The following is a 19,634-nucleotide window of genomic DNA, read 5'->3' as shown; positions in this document are numbered from 1 at the left end:
CTGAGCCCTTGACATGCATTAACACTTACGGCGTGCACTTTTTCTATCGAATATCCAGATGTGAGTGTGTCATTAAAACCTTCTATGTTACCAAAAAGATCAAAAGTTATCTCTTCTGGAGTCTCCCTATCCGCGGCGTCCCACCCCCCACCATTCCCGATTCCCCTCTGTTAGCAGCGGTTAAGGCAGTCGAATCGCGACATCGGCGGATGTCGGACGTGAAGATATCACGAGTTTTCTATTCTCGTTGCCGCGAATTTGTGGAAACTGTTTTCATTGGTGTCATTTGCATACGTGAAGTGAAACTTGATTTGTTACCCGAGTGATGTGAATAGAACTGTTTACCATAACTTAGTAACTCAAGATTCTGTGAATGTTTAATTCATAGTGCTTATTCGATTCGGATTTAATGTGTATGGTGTAAGTATTATTTGTTTATATCTATATAACAATTAATTTTCACGCCGATATTAATTATCCTTTCGTCAGACATTGTTAAGAATTTAACTATATTTAGCATTCGTATCATTATACTTAGTTACATACATTTTTTATCACGATGTGTATTTTCAAAAAGTAACAAAAATATCCTTATTTACTTTTAGGTCGGGTAAACTTAAGAAGGTATGATAACTAACTATTAATACTAATCAGTTACCCTTTTATGAATCGAAAACAAAAGAAAAATGTTTTTTAAAACATTTTCACTGCAAGTCAATATTTTTTTATATCTGTACTAGACTCTATTGGAAGTTTTATGTAATCCTTTGCGTTATGAAAGTTTTTTTTATCTATTTATTATTGCTATGTATTTGTATGAAATAAATAAATTGTTAATCATTTCATATTTTAATTGTTACTTATACATACATATTTCATTATAACATATTATTTAGATCATCATTTGTACATGTATATTATTTATTACATCAGAATATACGTTTTCCGTAGAAGTTAAAACTCATTATTTTTTTTCTTAGTTGTTCTCTACATAGAAATGCTTTTTTGCAGTGCTGGGAAATTTTACAGGTTTATTTATCTCTACGAAAATCCGAAACTCCCGCATTGTTTGTTTTCGTATCGAATGACTAAATAAAATTGGTATCTCGAATTACTAAAAACAAAGTTGTAGATAATCCAGTGTCTGGTAATACATTAATGTCACTTATATTATTTACTAGACTCGATCGTGGATAGTGACGTCATTGCGTAATCAAATATACTTATATTTTGATTTCTATGTTCTTCTCATAGGCAGTTAAAGTAAATGAAAAATATTTTAATAGTAACAATTACACAATTTCTACAGATCGCAGTATTCAAAGAACACTTATTTAGTTTTTTTTTTTATTTTCAAGTAATTTAATAAAACAACTGTACTCAGGAATTCAACTCCAATAGAGCTGTGAAACATTTGGAAAAATCAACGGATACAACCTCCTTAAGAATGTTCCCGAAAAAAAAACACAAAATTTTAATTTATACTTTTTTATATTAGCCATATTCGGATTTGTGATCGCCGCCGCTTAAAATTAGAGAACTAACTTTATGTACTAAAGAATCGCCACTAAGATTTATGTAGACACATATACTTCCTAATTAGACTTTATTGAAATATCATCGTATACTATAATGTGAATTACCTATTACGATCAATAAGTAACTTCAAAATGATTGCTTCCAATTGGCATTTTGGATACAGCGAATACTTATTGAATGAAGCAATGGTCAATGTTATATCTGTATTCATGGAACGCATTACATCTAAAAGCTTTAAATCAAAATCAGTAATTTATTTATTAATTGAATAGACATTTTAATAAAAGCTTAGGAACAATTAAATAATGGTTATAATACACATTTGTGAACTATTGTGAATATTTGTATATTTTTAAAACATATATAATATATACATAATTATATATTATAAATTAGTATAGTAGGAACGATTTCGTGTTTTCTTTAACAAATAAATCTTCACCGAACTTTTAAGTATGGAATGGCATACACCTAATCTTAAGCCGTTTACTTGAAAAACATATTTCCTCAAGCCTTTGTAATAGTTTGTGTAATGCGATGTTGTTCTTAGATCAATCGCGTCACTTGGAGTTGAACGTAAAAGCGGACGACAAAAAGTGAGTGAGATGCCTATTTGTCGGTTGAGCGAATTTCTCCTCTCAGAAGATAAGATGTTTTACATAAATACGTAGGTTCATAAAAAATGGTATGTGTTTACATTTTTTTTTTGGGAGTCAATCTTAATTTTATCTATCACGTTGATATTTCTTAAAATATTTTTTTTATCTTAATTTTTTTGTTTTGCCTGATTACTAAGAAATATGAGTCATCATTACTCTTGATAAAATAGAATTTATTGTTTTCTCCTTTGACACTGATAAGAAATTCGGTCGAACCTTATCAGGAATATGATTTGTTTTTGTTATTTCATGTCGCAACTGTTTTTACACTTGTTGTAATATAGGTCTAAAATATAAATCACAGCTAGTACAAAACACACTACTTGTATTTGTGTTTCTATCACGCAACAATCTTGACAAATATAAAACAAAAAACTTACTATAGCATTGAATAGAAAGACTATCTTTGTAAAATATCTAAGGGACATATAAACAAAAAGGCACTGACTAAGCTAGTCTTCTTAAACATAAACGAGCTCCATCAGAACATATAGGGTGATTCGAAAGACACCTTAGTTTTTTTTTCTTAAGAAAAGACAGAATTGTCTCGTTAATCTAAACTCTCCTTCGTATGCGACGTTTGTTGGGCGCTTCTTGGATCTGATAAAACTCACCATTATGCTTTTGTAAAAATAGGTTAATGCCGCCTCCATTACCATGCTTAGTCACGTGGTGATGGAAGATATGGATAATAAGGCGCCAGGATGACTATGATTCAAATGTAGGTGAAGCATCTGAAACACTAAAAAGATTCACTAAGCATAAATGGATATGGTATATTAATTAAACATAATTAACATTTGGAATAATTATCTCGATGACCTTATTGGATATAAAGGCGATATTGTGAAATTAATACGAGCCTTGGCTTATAGCCAAAACGATTTCTTAAAGTCCTATTATTTTCTATTACTCACATGTTAGCCGAAGGCTGTTTAAGCGTACGCAAGGCCCCATTTGTCAAGAACAAAGATTAATATCTTAACAATCGTGTTTACGTTCGACGATTACGATACGATTGCGTTACGATAACCGATTATTAACGGGTCTATCTTCGTGATATTAAGAATATTTATGAAAGCTATATCAAGATATCTAATAGTGAGTTCAGATCGAGTCTCCATTTGAACTGAATATTCAAACTTTGTATACGAAATCATTGAAGTCGTAATCTCTTCACGGCGGTGTCTCCAACGCCCACAGTTACATGTTACTTCAGATATGCCATCTCCTGTATTCTAACGACTTTCTTTATTGTTGTGGTACTTTATCTACAATATTTTAAGACTTATTTAAATTTTAGATTATTTATCTTTCAATTTTCTTGATTCTAAAAGATTTCAGGATATATCGATTACAATAATTCGGACCATTGAATTTCAGTAAGGAAAGTCTTAAAAATTATCGTACTGTGTAAACACTTTAACGATTGCGAGTTTTTTTGTTAGATCGATTAAAAAAGTTATAATACAACACTAATTAGGATTTTACGGCTGTTAGTTATCGTCTTATTGCCACGTCACGCAGCGTTCCTAACAAGCCCGTTTAGTTAGCGGATTTTTTTATATCAAATACTTATCACTTTACATGAACATTTAAGTTATTCTTATGCTTTGTTTTCACGACATAACATATTTATATGTCCTTTTTTTAATATTGACTGTTTCCAGGTCTTTCATTCAAAATTTATTGGATTTTATAATCCTGTAGAACTATTGGTATTCAATTAATAATGTACACTCAAATTTAGGTTATATGAATAAAAATAATAATATATAACTGGTTTTATTCCGTCTAAAAGGAAATAAATATCAACTTAAACTTCTATTTCGTTATAAAGTTGTATATTAAACCTTAAGACATTACTAATTTTAGAATCCATCAGGCGTTTAGGTTATCATATACGTACAATATACACGCTCTCCTTCGTTAAGTAAAATTAATTTCGAAGCTGAAACCCGACAAAATCACTTTAAGAATTTCCAGTACAACACAAGGTGATTATCTTACATTTCGTTCGTATAATATAATCCTTTGACAAACTTCAAACTAACAAGACTGAGAATACACCGAGAATAATCAGTTAGTATATTAATTTTAAAGAACTTAAAGTAATTCTTTTGTATATAATTCGAAATATAGTAAATGTGACAATATATTTTGTATAATTGTGCTACTTATCGTATAAGGACTGACGAAACGATTAAATCATGAACAACAACTATTAACGCCAGTCATATTGTATATTAATGATATAAATTCTCTCGAACAGAGAAATCTAGGAATGTTCATGAATTGAAGCATTTATAAATTAATAGTAACATTGAATCTATTAGAGTGAAGTCACATGAATATCGTTAAAGAGAAAAAGAAGCATCAAGTTACCGCTTGAGTAAGCTATTGTTTAAAAATGAAATATTATTTTTTATGGAGCCAAAAAACAATCTTCAATTAAAAACAAAATTCAATATGAAATAAAAATATTTTGTCAAGAAATATCTTTAAGGGATACAAAACACAATTACCCTTACTGCCCAATTGTAAGTATGAAACAAACAGCACTTGATTTACTTATGCGTCTCGTGGAAACACCAATAACAATTCAGAGGCATGTTCCATTACCGTTTATGATGTAATCGTATCATGACATATATGTTATAGCTCATTAGGTTCATCAGTGTAATACGAGACATCATTAAACATGCAAAAGCTCGCCGGAGGTTATTTACTCTGCGATAAGAGCGACGGAAGTACGTTATCTTAAATAAAACAGAGTTCCTTTGGGACGTGCTCTCGGATCTTATTATAGGGCAAAATAAGCAATATCATTCTATCAATTCGGGTTGACGAATTGGAGGTTTAGATTTTTAATTGTTCTCACATAGAATATAAGGACTTATATAGATGTACCCTTATAGATGTACTTCATTTAAACTGCTGAATCTCTAAAATATCGGTGACAAAAGCTAATGTAACCTCAGCCTTATTCGAAACTATCTTCCAACCGGAGTCAAAAGTAGTTACAACACTTGTAACTTCCCATTTTATTAGTAGATATTTTGAAATATCTCACTAACGACGAAGAAGTTATGTTCATTTAAAATTTAAGCGAACTCATACATTAGGTAAATTATTTCACAAAATTCATCAGTCACTCGATATTTGTTTGGAAGTTGGGAATCATTCCTAATTAATACAACTTTTCATTCAGTCGTCTTAATTTGGATATAAAATTTATCATTTTTGATTAGTGAGCCCTATGGATAAGTCGTTAATGGCAAATAAATCTTTAATTTTCTTTCTCGTGTGTCTAGATGTTGTGTTGCAAAAAATATTTATTATATATGTTTGCCTTATTTATGGTCAAAAACAAAATTATCAAATTTAATTCTAAGTATTCTTATTGTATTCTATTTCATGAAATATTTTCGTTTCTTATTGACATCCGTCGCTCATATGAATCATTTCTGAAGTAATGTCAATGTTTGCATCGTCGATCAGTATAATCTCTTCAACAGTGTTATCTCGGTCGTTATCACTCCGGTAATTATGAAAGCCTTTGCTAGGTGCTACTGTTTTATGCGCTTTATCAGATCCAAGTTACACACGCCCGCCCACGTTTGCTTGTCTTGCTTTAACTATATCACCTCAATTATGATAACGTTTTTTAAGTTAATATTGAACAGAATTTCAATATCAAGAACTCATTTTAGAACCATAAATTAATTTTAAACAAATTAATACAATGGCTTCAGTGCTAATGAATTTTATTATTGTTTTATTCTGCAACTAAAATAAGCCGTCCAATATTAAGGCAAAATGGTTCCCCAAAACGTAAAAAAGGGATCCAATTAGTTCCACTATGGTGTACGAATATTATAATAAAAGACCCGAATATAATAGCTAAGGTTTAAGTAATGTTACGGATATGAAGTTATTATGATAAATGATCAAAATTAACGTGGGAATGCCTTCATAACGCTCGGTTTTTTAATTAATTCATATATTTAGAATTAAAACACATAAATGCATCATTAAAATATAGTAAATACTAGTAAAATTAATGAATCATTAGCGTGCGTGCCCTTTTATAATGACAAATATCCTGCATTCCTAGTAACATAATATGTGTTCAAATATTGGTCCGCTTTCACGTCCTCAAACACGGTCTATTGTTTTAGGTGATGCGCGGGCGCATGTGAAAAGATGGCGCGCGGGAGCGTGCTCCTCCTGCTATGGGTGGTCGCCGTCTTAGCGGATAAACATGGTAAGTATATTAAGTAATAAAATACTTAAAATACTTTAATATTAAACTACATGTTAATAAGATATTTTATAATAAATTAAAATATACATATAAAACTGTACTCAATTGTCGTCATTGTATAACCAAACTACATACTTTTTGTGGATGTTTTTTATAACGTTACCTTAAAAAGCAAAAAGATTTAGAAAGGGCCAAAGCTGTTGCAATAAAAAAGTCTCTTAATCGTGACGACCTGCGGGCAACATCCGAACACGAATCTTGCATTAAAACCATCTATGGAAAGATAATAAGATAATCAACTTCCACCTTATTTATAATATTACGCCACCAAAAATTAACTAAAATATTGATTGCCAATCAATTTTAAATACGATACTATCTTAAAGTATCGTGTGTAAAAATAAAACGTTCTATAAAAAAGAAAGGAAATAAAATTCAATCTTTATTTAAATACCGCTCTTACTCCTAACTGTTGTACAAAGAAGTACTATTTAATACTACTTTGTAACATTTAACCTGTAGCTTCACTGTTGCAATGGTCGCCGGACTTCCTTTTAGTGAAATACGAGACTAAGATCACAGCTGCTCTGAACGAAACAGAAAATAATAGAAAACCCAGGAGATGCCATTATAACTCGTTTAACAAAGGGATTATCTTGTTTGGGAACCTCTTGACTGTCACTCGAATACTCTTTATATATCAAGTAACATTACCAACTTAAAGGTGGCCATTCAAGAAGTTTTTGTGGGTGTGGCTGGCTATTGAATTTTTTTTTTTTGCAACAAGGGCGAGAATTTGTCGGTTTTGACGAACAAAGAACGTACTTTAAGGTAATTCAAAACTTGAGTTTGCACCTTGTGGGTTCTAAGTGTACTAATCTTAAAACTAATCCAGTGTAGTGTGTTTGTGGGAATAATATATTTAGATACCAAGAACATGTCAAATATAACTTTTAATATTTATCAGCTATATGAAACAACGAGTTGGTATATGTTCTTAAAATAAAACAAAACAGCAAATCATAATATAAGTAACATAAGTTATTTACCGTCAACTGATACACTTTGAGTCATGACATCTTTCACCCAGAAATTTGATTTACAGAGCGCATATGAGCAAATCGCCGATCCCCATTAAGTTGTTTCTTTTTACGTCTCACAGTTAAGTGCATTTAGTAGTCGCTGCAAGTATTAAAGAACATCCTCGTCTGTTCCATTCTGAATGTTTTATGATGCTACTGTATTCGGATGTGTCTTAGAAAAACGACTGTAAAAACATGTTTCTTAAAACGTCTTGAAGAAAAAAAAAACCAAATTTATTTTCTTCAATATTATAGTTTGTGGACATGTAATTTTATACGTATAATGAAACTTCTGAATACTTAAGGAACATTAGGTCAATACATAGCAACACTATTTATATAATATAAAATCACGGCTGTTGATAACATTATAAGAAATAAAGATTTTATTCATGTTTCAGTCTATTACGTTAGTGTCAATTAGAAACATCAGTACGGTATGACGCTGATTTGTTTTATATTTATTGTGCTTTCAAGAGATAAAAATGCTACATTGCTATCGTAAGTTTAAAGTATTTATCAATGCACTTAAAAACAGACGAGAGTAACGTCCGATATCTATCATTAAACTGAGTTTTTATTCGTCTATATTTAGTTCAAGTATCATTCCCAACGCGTTACTACTTCTATGTGTTACGGTACTGATAGAAGTGTGAGTAAGCCATTAAAAAATTTAAATATCTATTACCCTATACTTGTTTGGAGATTTGATTAAGTGTTATGTTTGGAACTGTGATAAACATTAAGTGTTTTGTATCGTTTACATTAATCTAAATTTAAATCGAAAATATGTTAAGCCTTCCTTCCATACATCAATATATAATTCATTAAACCACAATTCAGAACGACCTCATGTGCTACATTGGGAACTAAGCATCATATACGTACATTCTTAACTGTGCAACACTACTGATGTTTGATAAAATCCAAAGTTCGATTGAAACGTGTCTCACAAATGGCGTTTCTTTGTATTAAGACATTTCTTCGGTTGGAGCGGATCGAAGTTGGAGAATGCTTTACCGACGCTGATTAAGTAGTTCACATCAATAAAGTCGTCTATCTAGAACATCGGTCAAGTGTTACATCAAAAGAGCTTTTATTGTATTGTTTACTTGATCGCTGTACCCATTTATTTTACATAAGTATTTAGTAAAAAAAATTCAATAGCTTCAAATACTTTCTGATATAAATAAATAATAGATTAAGTCAAATATTATTATCGCACCTATCTATTAAATACAAAACAAACTGCCTTAGATAATGCCGGCACCCAAATAACAGAGTTCTCGGTCTTAATTATTTGAATGCCGGGCCAAATGACAGACGGCGGCGCCTTTCAAGTCCTCGTCGACGGTGATCTGATGAGGTTTAGTTTGTTTTTAGATCTCGTTAGCAGCCATCAAGAATCCGAACATTCGTCAGACCTAACATATTTTGCTTCGTGTCACGGCGACAAAGAATTTATCCATTTGCATTCATTCTCTCGCTTATAGTTTTCTCATTTTAAAAGTATTTGAACGTTAAATAAACATCTCATTATGAAATTCATGATTGAACTTATAGCTATAAGTATCAGAAGCTTTGATAAGAAAATTTCTCGAAACAATTTTTTATTGTAATTATTTATCATAAATCAAATCGAATTGCGAGTTTATTATTTTTATTATATTAAAAGTCAATCGGACTATTATAGGTCAAATAGAATTTTGTGTTACGTTGAAGATAAACAAATATGTTTGATATTTATAACTAGAATTCAAACCATTCCATAAAAACTAATTTAAATTGATGAATTTAGACTATCGACGGATTGTCTGCACCTAAAACGACAAGATTTGAATAGAACGATACAAAATGTTCTCGATAGAATTCTTCGATATACCGCTCAAGAGAATATATAATTTATAGACGTCAGCATAAATAAGTACGTGACCTGAACTGAAATTACAGAAATATCTATATCGATTTTAACCATTAGATATTTATAAATAAAGCGATGCCGCATATAGCCTTTGTAAATATTTATGTGCCTTCTATTCTCGGTAGAAGATACCTTGATATTTTTGGTATGTAATATTATTTTATACAAGTTGTCCTAACCATTTTTATATCGCACCGTCTTTTAGTTTGTTTGAGATGTAACATCAGCTTATTTTAATAAAGGTGATACCAGCGTAATAAGAAAATAAGAAAAAAGGTGCTCTAAACAGATTCCATTAAAGAAAAATAGAATCGAGAAGGAAATAGCGTTCGGTCCCTACGAAAACGGAAATAGAAATATACAGAACGGAAGTGAAACTAATTAAGTTATCCTCGCTCCACTCGCATTGCGGTTTATTTTCGTGCTATAACATTCGTTTCAAATAATAATACAATCCTAGAGGCATTACTGTCAACACTGTTGTAAGAGTAACATACACTGATGTACTGATAACAATTCCTAAGCGAAATTTTGACGAGGGTGTTTAGGTTTCATCTGGTTGGATATTTAACTTTACAGCATCCACTTTAGGTTTATTTTGTAACAAATTCGTCGGGACCGGGAAAGTGGGGTATAGCATATCCAAATATCAGCTATGTTTTGCATGTAAACAGGAGCGAGTGAGGCGTCAAACCAGGTGTGGACTTGAGAGAAATCGATGAAAGCATTCGAGGGCCGCTTTATTATGACAGTTGCCAAATTTATTACGCAATCGAAATGGATTATAAACCAATTAAACACATTTTTATGTTTATAACGACCACTCTAAAATGTTTAATTTATTTCAGACGAACAAAGCTCCACTGAGCCTGAGCATACAACAAGTGCTCAAACACCGCCGATTCCATTGCGACCGGAGTATACACACCCAGCTGGCGTTGAAGCATTAGATCCATATAACTCAGAAAAGAATAATCCTGTACCTCACCATCGCGATTACTTGGAAGAAGATTATGATCACGAAACTCGAAAGGAAGATGAACATGAGAACAGGGAGGATGCAGACGAACTACCCTCTTTATCTGGAGATCACCTTCTTCACAGTTCAACAGATGATCTTCCTATGTTTCTATTGGAACCTCAAAACGCGTATGTGGTCCGTAATAAGCCGGCTATGTTGAGGTGTAGAGCGGCAAATGCTCTTCAAGTGTATTTTAAGTGTAATGAGGTGCGGTCAGTTGGGAGCACGCAATTTGAATTTGTGGACCCACAGAATGGTATTCGAATCGTAGAAGCCGAATGCAACGTGACAAGAGATCATTTAGAAGAATATTTTGGTGAGGACAGATTTTCATGCACGTGCCATGCTTGGAGTAGCCGCGGTGACATAAAAAGTCAGCCAGCTATAGTCGAGCTTGCTTGTGAGTATTTTATTCTTATATTAATTCCATTTTATTATTATACTTGTATTTTATTTCTACGTTCTACTTCATTTTGGAAAAGAAAAAAATACATATTATATCAAAACTATAAAATCATTAATGAAGTAATATTCAGTGATTGAAACAGTTTTAACGCTAGTATCCGGTGGAAACGAGCCGTGGTGCAACGTTTCGTTAAAACTCATAATTTGAGAGTTTCCGTTAGCTATTTTTGAGTAACCTACTTTATCGCTCACTTTTTTGATGGATTGAAGATACTAATATTTTCTGTTCTAAAAAATTGATTTCGTTTCAACCTTGTGAAACTCTGTAAGCAAAAGGTACATACTACTCATATGTATGACGTATGTATAAATTTATTGCAAAAATAACAATTGTTTTAGAGTAAGTTTTCAACTTAGTTTTATCACAGAATATATATATAATAAGTATGAATACGGTTAAAATCACAAATATTTTATCTCAGTAGTAGTAATATATATGTTTTGATGAAATATAATATTTTGTGAGTATTGAGTGAGTAAAACAACAGTTCCATATAAATCATTCGTGCCATCAAATAGAAACTTAAATAATGGTTGCATTAATGTGAATTTGAATTATAACATGGACGTTATTCATTCAATTTGTATGAAGCATTGGTCATACAGCATGTACATCTAAATATAAAAGTAATTAATAATTTACATATAAATACAATTATTCGTGATTTATTTTGACAAGACAAATGGTAACTAAACCTCGCTATTAACCGTGTTAGAGATGTATGACTTATAAAATCCATTACAGCGGTTCGATTAAATTCAATCCATAGTTGATGTAAATCTTTCGAGCCGTTAAATAAGTCAGTCAAAAATGCATTATAGATTTATTGGCCCGCGAGCTAATGAAATATGTTTCAACAACAAAATAGTTGGAATTTTTATTCAACACGCCTATCTAAAAACCACTCACATTTTTTTATTTGTCCAAAAGAATGTATACTATAAAAAAGTCAACAATTTGAATATTTTTGCACATTACGGTACAAAATAATTACGTGTCACGGTTTCCTTTAATCCTTGATTTATAGAGTCAGACTCGAGTATACCCCGACATAGTTATATGTTCGAATCTTATTCAGGAAATGAAACCGAGCCGTTGAATTTATAGCATTGCGCAAACTGCCAGTGTTACCCACTTATCACTTATACCCATCGGCGGGCTAACATTACGCCTTAAAGTTTTTAATGAAATTTTATTTCTTGGATGATTAAACTTTGTTTGGTTAAATTTTATCTCAATTTGTTTTTTCGAATTTAAGGGAAACTCGAAATAACCTTGGACGTTACGTTTTAATTTATATTTGTGATGTTAAGATTTAGTAGACTACGTTCTGCGATTTTATACATGCTTTTACGTTGCCGTATTTACGCTATCATTATAATAACTCTCTCAGAAGATTTTCTTATTGAGATTACACGTTGTCACTTACAATTTTACTGCTGAAATAGGACCTACAAGTTGTCATATAATACATACTGATAAATTTATTATAAGCTACACATATGTTACACCGTAAAATTTTATATGTAATTTAGATTGAGTAAAGTACGTGAAGCCCATATAAATCTTGAGCAGAGGGCTTAGCTGCGACACTCTTCTTTAGGTATCATCATTAATAGACACGGATACCACTTGGGAGTGTATTTAAAGCACTCACGAAACAATTAAAACTGTCGGGATGTAAATTTAGAGGCGTTTGTAATACACGTTGCTCTGCGCAATTAGAAACCGAATGGGAATATCTCACTTCTGTTACGGGTATATTTAGAGTTTATTAGTTCCTGTGCGTGCTTTTTCAGTAACGGTGTCAGTTAATCTATAATATTTGGATATTGCTCTAATATTGTACTGTAATTTGTTGTAATTAAATATGAAAAAAATACTTCCATGACCGTTATGTAAAACTCAAACAGTACATATTAATAATGGCAAAGATTTCTTACAAGTTCATTTAAAATTCATATGAGTAAAAAAGTAGACATAGTTTTCAAGCATTTGATATTGTAATGGTGGTATAAACAGTTCGATGACAAATTTTATGAAAAATGTCTATGTACAGACTTGATAACAACATTGTCTAATGCGGTTCATGTACTGCGATAACACTAACGAACAGATGGACTATCGTTTTGTACAGAAACAAAAGCAATAATTCAAAATTCGTATCTTTAACATTTAATTTAATTATTTCTTAACAACTTCTGTAAATAGAATACACAAAAACAACATTGTATCTTTAAGATAATCTGTACAATATGTCAAGGAGAATTAAGTATCGTCGAAAATTGTGGCAAATAATTTATAGTGTCATGGATTTATTTGTTTTGACTTAAATGCTTTTAATAAGTACATTTACAATTTACAACATCTGTCTCGCCTGTCGCTTACAACTGCGAACAAAATTACATTTTCTCATTAAGATACTATAAATAGTCTTTTGATCTTAAAAGTTTATAGCGTGACCTACAACATACTTGGCTATACCCAGCACCAGAGGTTTTCGGTATCTTTAATGTATATTACAGTTAAAACTCATCAACACTTCACATAAACAACACGTTTCCTTCGCTATTCTGAGCTTATAGATAAAAATCGTCAAATATATCTGCCGAGCATTTAGGAACCCGTGAAAAGCTCTAGTTGAAAATGCATAGATGGCAAACAATAGACTAAGCAAATCTCTTTTAAAACAACCGCAGTACAGGCCAGCTAAGCAAACACATCACACCGACGTATACATCAGGACGCGGGCAAGTAATGGAGCGTATACACCCCAGATTTATGGCTCCGCTCCGCTTAAAGCACTCAAGAGTTGAAACGTTCATTTTGCACAGAGTGTACGTGAACTAGAGAATATTAGTTTTGCTCGCAATCCTTTCAAAACAGACGATATTTATGTGGCATAACGTGAAACTGCTATAATAGTATTCTAAGAAATTATGTCGATATAGGTTCATTGAATAAAAGCTGGCGCACGTTACACTTTGTGTAACAATTTACAAAGTTTTATGAGCATTGATATGTCGATGTTACGTTAGAAATGAAGTTTTATTGAGAGCTTGTATTTGATAATGAGATATTAATAACAAGTAATAGTATCAAAACTGTAGTTTTTGAGACAAATGATAAGGTCGTTTTTTTCTCTATATGCTGCTAAGGCACCCAAATTCACACTAGTAACCTTATCACCAAATTAACAACCGAACAAGTTGAACGCAAAGTTAATTGTTTAATGAAAAGCAATTACCGTTTGTGGGACGAAATTCCTTCTATATTATACAATCGAGAGTCGATTTTTTGATTAGGATTGACGTGGGAAGACGTCCCATCATCGAACAATTAATAGACGGAAGCGGTAATTAAATTTTTATTGACTCCTAATGACATTTTTTAGAGCACGTAAAAATATCTTATCGCTTTTAAAAAGTTATACATAAAAATATTTAATATGTATATTTAAAATATAATATGTATATTTATTTTTAAAAAAATACAGAATATTATCCAATAAGTTACATGTTGTTCACCTTTACAATTCAGAATGATTTCTCCATCAAATTCTCTCGAGGCTTGCACCACAAAACGCCACTAGTGTTACTCAATACTAAGTCTATTGTACAAATAACAATTATTCAATTACTTTGAGCATATTGTTAAGATATCACGTGTCCTATAAATTAATATTGACGTTTGATCTCAATACAGTGTATTACTTTTGTTCGTTTGTGAGTTATTAATTCTGACGTATGCGGGCCGGGATCTAATTAGTTCTATAGCAGCGCGACAAACTTATAAACTAATATTATATACCTATTTACCATTGTATCATTGCCTATTCATATTTAATTCATATTAAAATTTACCGTAGAGCAAGATATTTTACGCCGTTTGAAATAGTTTTTTTTTTTCGGGTTAACATTAACATCGAAATACAAAAAAACAACATTTTGAAGTCAATTAATTAAATTTACATTGACAATTTTCCCGAGCAATCAACTAAAATCTATTTTCTAATTTTACGAAAATATTAATTTATTTTTAACGTATTAACAGATCTGAAAAAACAATTTGTGCTGTCACCGTCTCCAACATCTGTGGAGGCTGGGTCTGCAGCGTCACTGCGCTGTTCACCTCCGGCTGGGGCTCCGACTCCAAGGATCTCGTGGCTAAAGCACGGTATGCCGCTACAGCCTGACCACAACGTACTGATATCTGCCGAAGGAAACCTACTAATAACGAGGGCTACACAACAAGTAAGCAAAGAGTATACAATGCATGACAAATTAAATAGGTAGAGGTAAAATATGGTACAATTTAAGTCTTGTCTGTTGAAAGGCTATTGTACGGTAGTCAACGCATTTCATTGGATCGATGGAACAATTACTGATGATAAAGTAAACGATATGCGCATATTGTAACACTTTGCATGTACTTTGGTGGACTTTCTGGAAATTTAATTATTCCCATAATATTGAATTGCAAAACAACTAACAACCACGCATATTGAACTTGAGTTTCCGCTTAATACGAATAACATTTACATAAATGCATTTTAACTTACTATTTACGAAAAAAATGTCTGGAGTATTCATTTATCTTGAAGTACTATCTTCGTTTTCCTGGTCCATAACAAAAGACAAAATTATTTTAGAAACTAATGACAAAGGAGATTTTTTATCTTTACTTTAAAAATCTTTATGTAAAAACTGTAAAACTATGAACAACAAAATCTTTTTTTCCTAAAAGCCTTAAAACCTAACTTTTATTAAAGAATAAATGTTTTATTCATAGTATTTTGATGTCATTTTTCTATCGCGTTAATTCGCTCATATAACATTATGGTGTCGCTTTTGACAGTTTTATGTTTAAAATGTTATTGGTATGTAAATAAAGTAATTCATTAGTATTCTTAATTCAATATATCACTCAATAAATCTAATCTTTCGAAATATAACAAATCAAAATAATGCTTTATTTTATTTATTGCTCAATAAATTTACATGTTTAAAACATTTGTTTAAACAAAATTTTGTTTGATAAAACATACATATGCTATAATTTCTGTGAGTCGTCTTTGATATACGAGACAAGAATTCGCTTCATGCGAGGATGAGAAAGCTGAAAATCATAATTCAATAAAGTTCTTACATGTGCTTAGACATGAGTCACATGACATCCTTCCATTCAACTTTGTTTATAACTCTTGATTGTACGAATCAAAGTTGGACCGGATTTGATTTTTTTCTTTTTGTTCCCTCTTATGTGTATCACATTTTTAAGTCTCCGTTTCTTTATTCATTTTTAATATTTCTGATCCCTTATTTGACAAAAGATATATTTGAAACAACGCGTGACATGTTGAGCAATATTTTATCTTAGTCCTGCATCTGACAATGGTAACTTTATTAACTTGTTTAAATCAACATCTGACTTGCTTAATCATTAGAACTTGGCTAAGATTGAAATCAGATAACGCATTACAAAGCTCGGTGTTGGCGCGGACAATCACATCTTGTCGCGAAATGTTTCTTCGTCGACTGCGACTAATTAGTCGAGCGAGGCAGACATTTATTAATTGCGACACAAGTCTGTGTCGGATGGAATCGTCTTTTTGTCACGTTCTGCTACACTCCTTCAAAGCTGGACGTCGCTTGGTAAAATTCTGAAGGCTGGGTTAATTTAATTCCCCATTTCGTGGAAAAGGACATTCGTCTTGTGTAATTACATTACGAGGGAATATATTCAATCTCATTAATTTTTGTTATATTATAAATCTTGTTATAATAACGTGCGGTAACCCAAAAGTGTTTTATTTCGGTTGGTATTTAAATCATAAAATGTAGAAACTGGGATGTTTTCCCAAATAAATTATTTTGGTTGCGTTTTGTTTGCATGTTCCGATATAATGTTTATTATGAATTCGTAAAATACCAGAACATCGCCAAATACATGCGGATTACATAATTACAGCCACGGTCCAGTATCCACTAATCAAGTCTAGTCATGACAAAATTGCAAATAACTCACACCATCTCCAGTTTCCTACGCAGAGCACTCACTAATTAGCCTTTGCGGCGAGGCATGGATTAATTGCAACCAGTGTCACTCGCTCCGTAACATTATCTCTGTAGGTGTTGGAGCCATTTTCTTAATTAAATGTAATGTTTATAGTCATGCGTTTACATCGTTCAAAGCTATCTCAATCTAATGTTTCTGTTGATTCAACCCGGACTTCTCAATAAACGTATAGTTTTGGTTATCTCTTGAATACTTGGTAATTAAGATAGTAATTTTGGTTTGTTTTCTTTGGATTTCGTGTTTTTTGCTAATTATTTTGTTTCAAATTATCTCACCACACACATATATGTATATTTTTTTTTTTTTTGGACAGAATTATATTTTATGCATACTTAATTATTTGGTGAATCTGAATATATTCTTGGATTTGTGTCCGGATTTTCCAAAGAAGTATTATTCACTTTTATCTGCATAGTGGCAATGTGATAATTCAAATAAGATGTAAATATAGTATAACATTTTTTCCCTTTTTAAATTCACAATTCTTTCCAGGATATGGCAAACTACAGCTGTGTTGCGGAAAACATCGCCGGAAAAAGAGTATCGGAAGCTGCCACATTGACCGTTTATGGTAAGTTAGACAATAAAAGTATAAAAATTTTTCGTTTGTTTGTTTTTGTTTGTTTTTTGGTTGCTTTTAGAAGAATTTAAAATTATCACTTCTAATAAGATAATTGCAGGTAACTATTTCGCTTTACATTAAAGAAGTAACGGCTCTTTCTATGTTACTGTTAGTAATTAATTGTATATTCATGCTTAACTGTAATTATGAGGCGAGAATGTTTAAAATATGACCATGGATTTGGGTCATGTAGTACTGCAAATATGGAATTATAACTGTACTGCTAAATAAAATCCGTTTACGATTTCAATTTATTAGAAATTTCCTAGTGTTCATATACTAGATCCGATGTTAAAAACATAACTTTTGTATATATTTTTTCAATATTATTTTCCACATTGTTTACAAACACTAAATTTACGCTATAAAGAACGAAATGTTAAACAAATTTGTTTGCTATAAATTATACTACAACTTTAAACTCTCGGACATAAATTCACTTGCAAAGTTAATACGATTTCATAGATCCATACCGGTTTTCAACTTTACAACATTAATATGACTAAATCCTTCATGGCTGCTATAAAGCATATCATATAATGTGATCACCGTAAATAAGCTTTAGTGGCTTACCTAACTAGGCGTCTAACGTATTTTATTATTTCAGCGATAATTTATCTGACAACCGACTATTCTTGATGCTCTTTAACGCTCATTTCACCCTCTCTTATCTGTAATAACTATACTTTAGCAAGATCAAAGGGCACGCGCCGATGGCTTGCAATTATTGCAGCGCAAGCGCATGGGAGAGTCATTAGAGGAAGCACCCACGCCATCTTGAAAATATGGCGCCTAGTTAACCGATTGCAATCAGAACTTCTAACTTAGCATGTCCAAAATTGTATAATGCAAAGCTTCTATCATTTTATAGGACCCGTTTTGCTGTTTATTTTTCTTTGAACTCCTTTTTTTATGATATTCTTTTCTACAATTCGACATATGAAAAAAAGATATGCCAGTTTTTTTGTCGTCAAAGCTATCGTGTCGATAAAGTCTGTTCGTGACGACGGTACAACAGTTTAGATGTTGTTTTTAATATCAAATAAAAGAACATATATATGATATGGCCCGCATAAATATTAAAGAAAACAATGGCTTGGATTTTATCAAACAATATAATCCTCAAAGGTTATTTTAACGATAGTATTACAACTAGCGATAATGTTACACACATTACAATGATAGAAAATTATTGTTATTGTGAATTATTTAAACGATTGTATAAAAAACAAGAAGATCACATTAAATTATATTAATGATAAGAGAGGAAGCTTCATAAACGTCGCTGAGTAAACTACGTCCAAACTTCCAAACACCAACTACACACAACAAGTAGACAGTTGTTAACAAACCGTAAAAGCATTAGGTAGATAAGTTTACCCTCAGAATTTTCATTAATTTCCCTCCAGACACCAAACTCAAATAGTACACTTAGTGGTTACCTAGCGGGAAGTGACCGAATCCGCGGGAAATGATTGTTTACCGTGTAAATTCCGCTTTAGAAACGAAGGTTCTAATTGGAATTGTTGCTTCTATTTCAAGTATTTCAAGAAACTTGTATTGGATCATAAGCGTTTTAAACAAATTGATTCTCGATATAACAAACGGTTATCAAATAACAATATTCTTTTGCGTTAAGAAATGTCGATGTCATATTTAGTGATTCGATCATTTATAATATAGACACAGCTATTATTGACTTATTATTACACGCTCATTGTGTATGAAATATAATATAATCAATTAACCGAATGTTAAACATAGAGCTTAGTTATAAGATTAAAGACTGTAAACAATAGTAAACCTTTCTCGATCGCATGACGATCAATCACGCGCTCAAACTAAATACTCTTTGTTTACGTGTTGAATATTAAAATTCATAACTAAGTCGCCATGTTTGTCGGCAAGCCTTTTATACCCTGTTGTTCACAAAATTAATACATTGTTGTGAACTTGTTTGTTATTTCGTCACGCACAGG

At 31.6% G+C, this 19,634-nt stretch overlaps 1 protein-coding gene across 2 annotated transcripts in view; it reads left to right on the top strand.

Annotated features, from left to right (window-relative positions):
- Positions 1 to 201: 201 nt before the first annotated feature.
- Positions 202 to 19,634, top strand: part of LOC116765560 (netrin receptor UNC5B-like) — a 34,103-nt gene continuing 14,670 nt past the window's right edge. For both annotated transcript variants that reach the window (XM_032655070.2, XM_032655069.2), the window contains exons 1-5: positions 202 to 420; positions 6,380 to 6,465; positions 10,317 to 10,889; positions 15,009 to 15,208; positions 17,526 to 17,604. In XM_032655070.2, coding sequence (XP_032510961.1) covers positions 6,405 to 6,465; positions 10,317 to 10,889; positions 15,009 to 15,208; positions 17,526 to 17,604 — 913 coding nt within the window. In that variant the 5' untranslated portion in view covers positions 202 to 420; positions 6,380 to 6,404. The remainder of the gene's footprint in view (positions 421 to 6,379; positions 6,466 to 10,316; positions 10,890 to 15,008; positions 15,209 to 17,525; positions 17,605 to 19,634) is intronic.

This window comes from Danaus plexippus, chromosome 11 (assembly GCF_018135715.1).
Source record: "Danaus plexippus chromosome 11, MEX_DaPlex, whole genome shotgun sequence".
Lineage (NCBI taxonomy): Eukaryota > Metazoa > Arthropoda > Insecta > Lepidoptera > Nymphalidae > Danaus > Danaus plexippus.
This window is presented reverse-complemented; position numbering and strand designations above follow the sequence as displayed.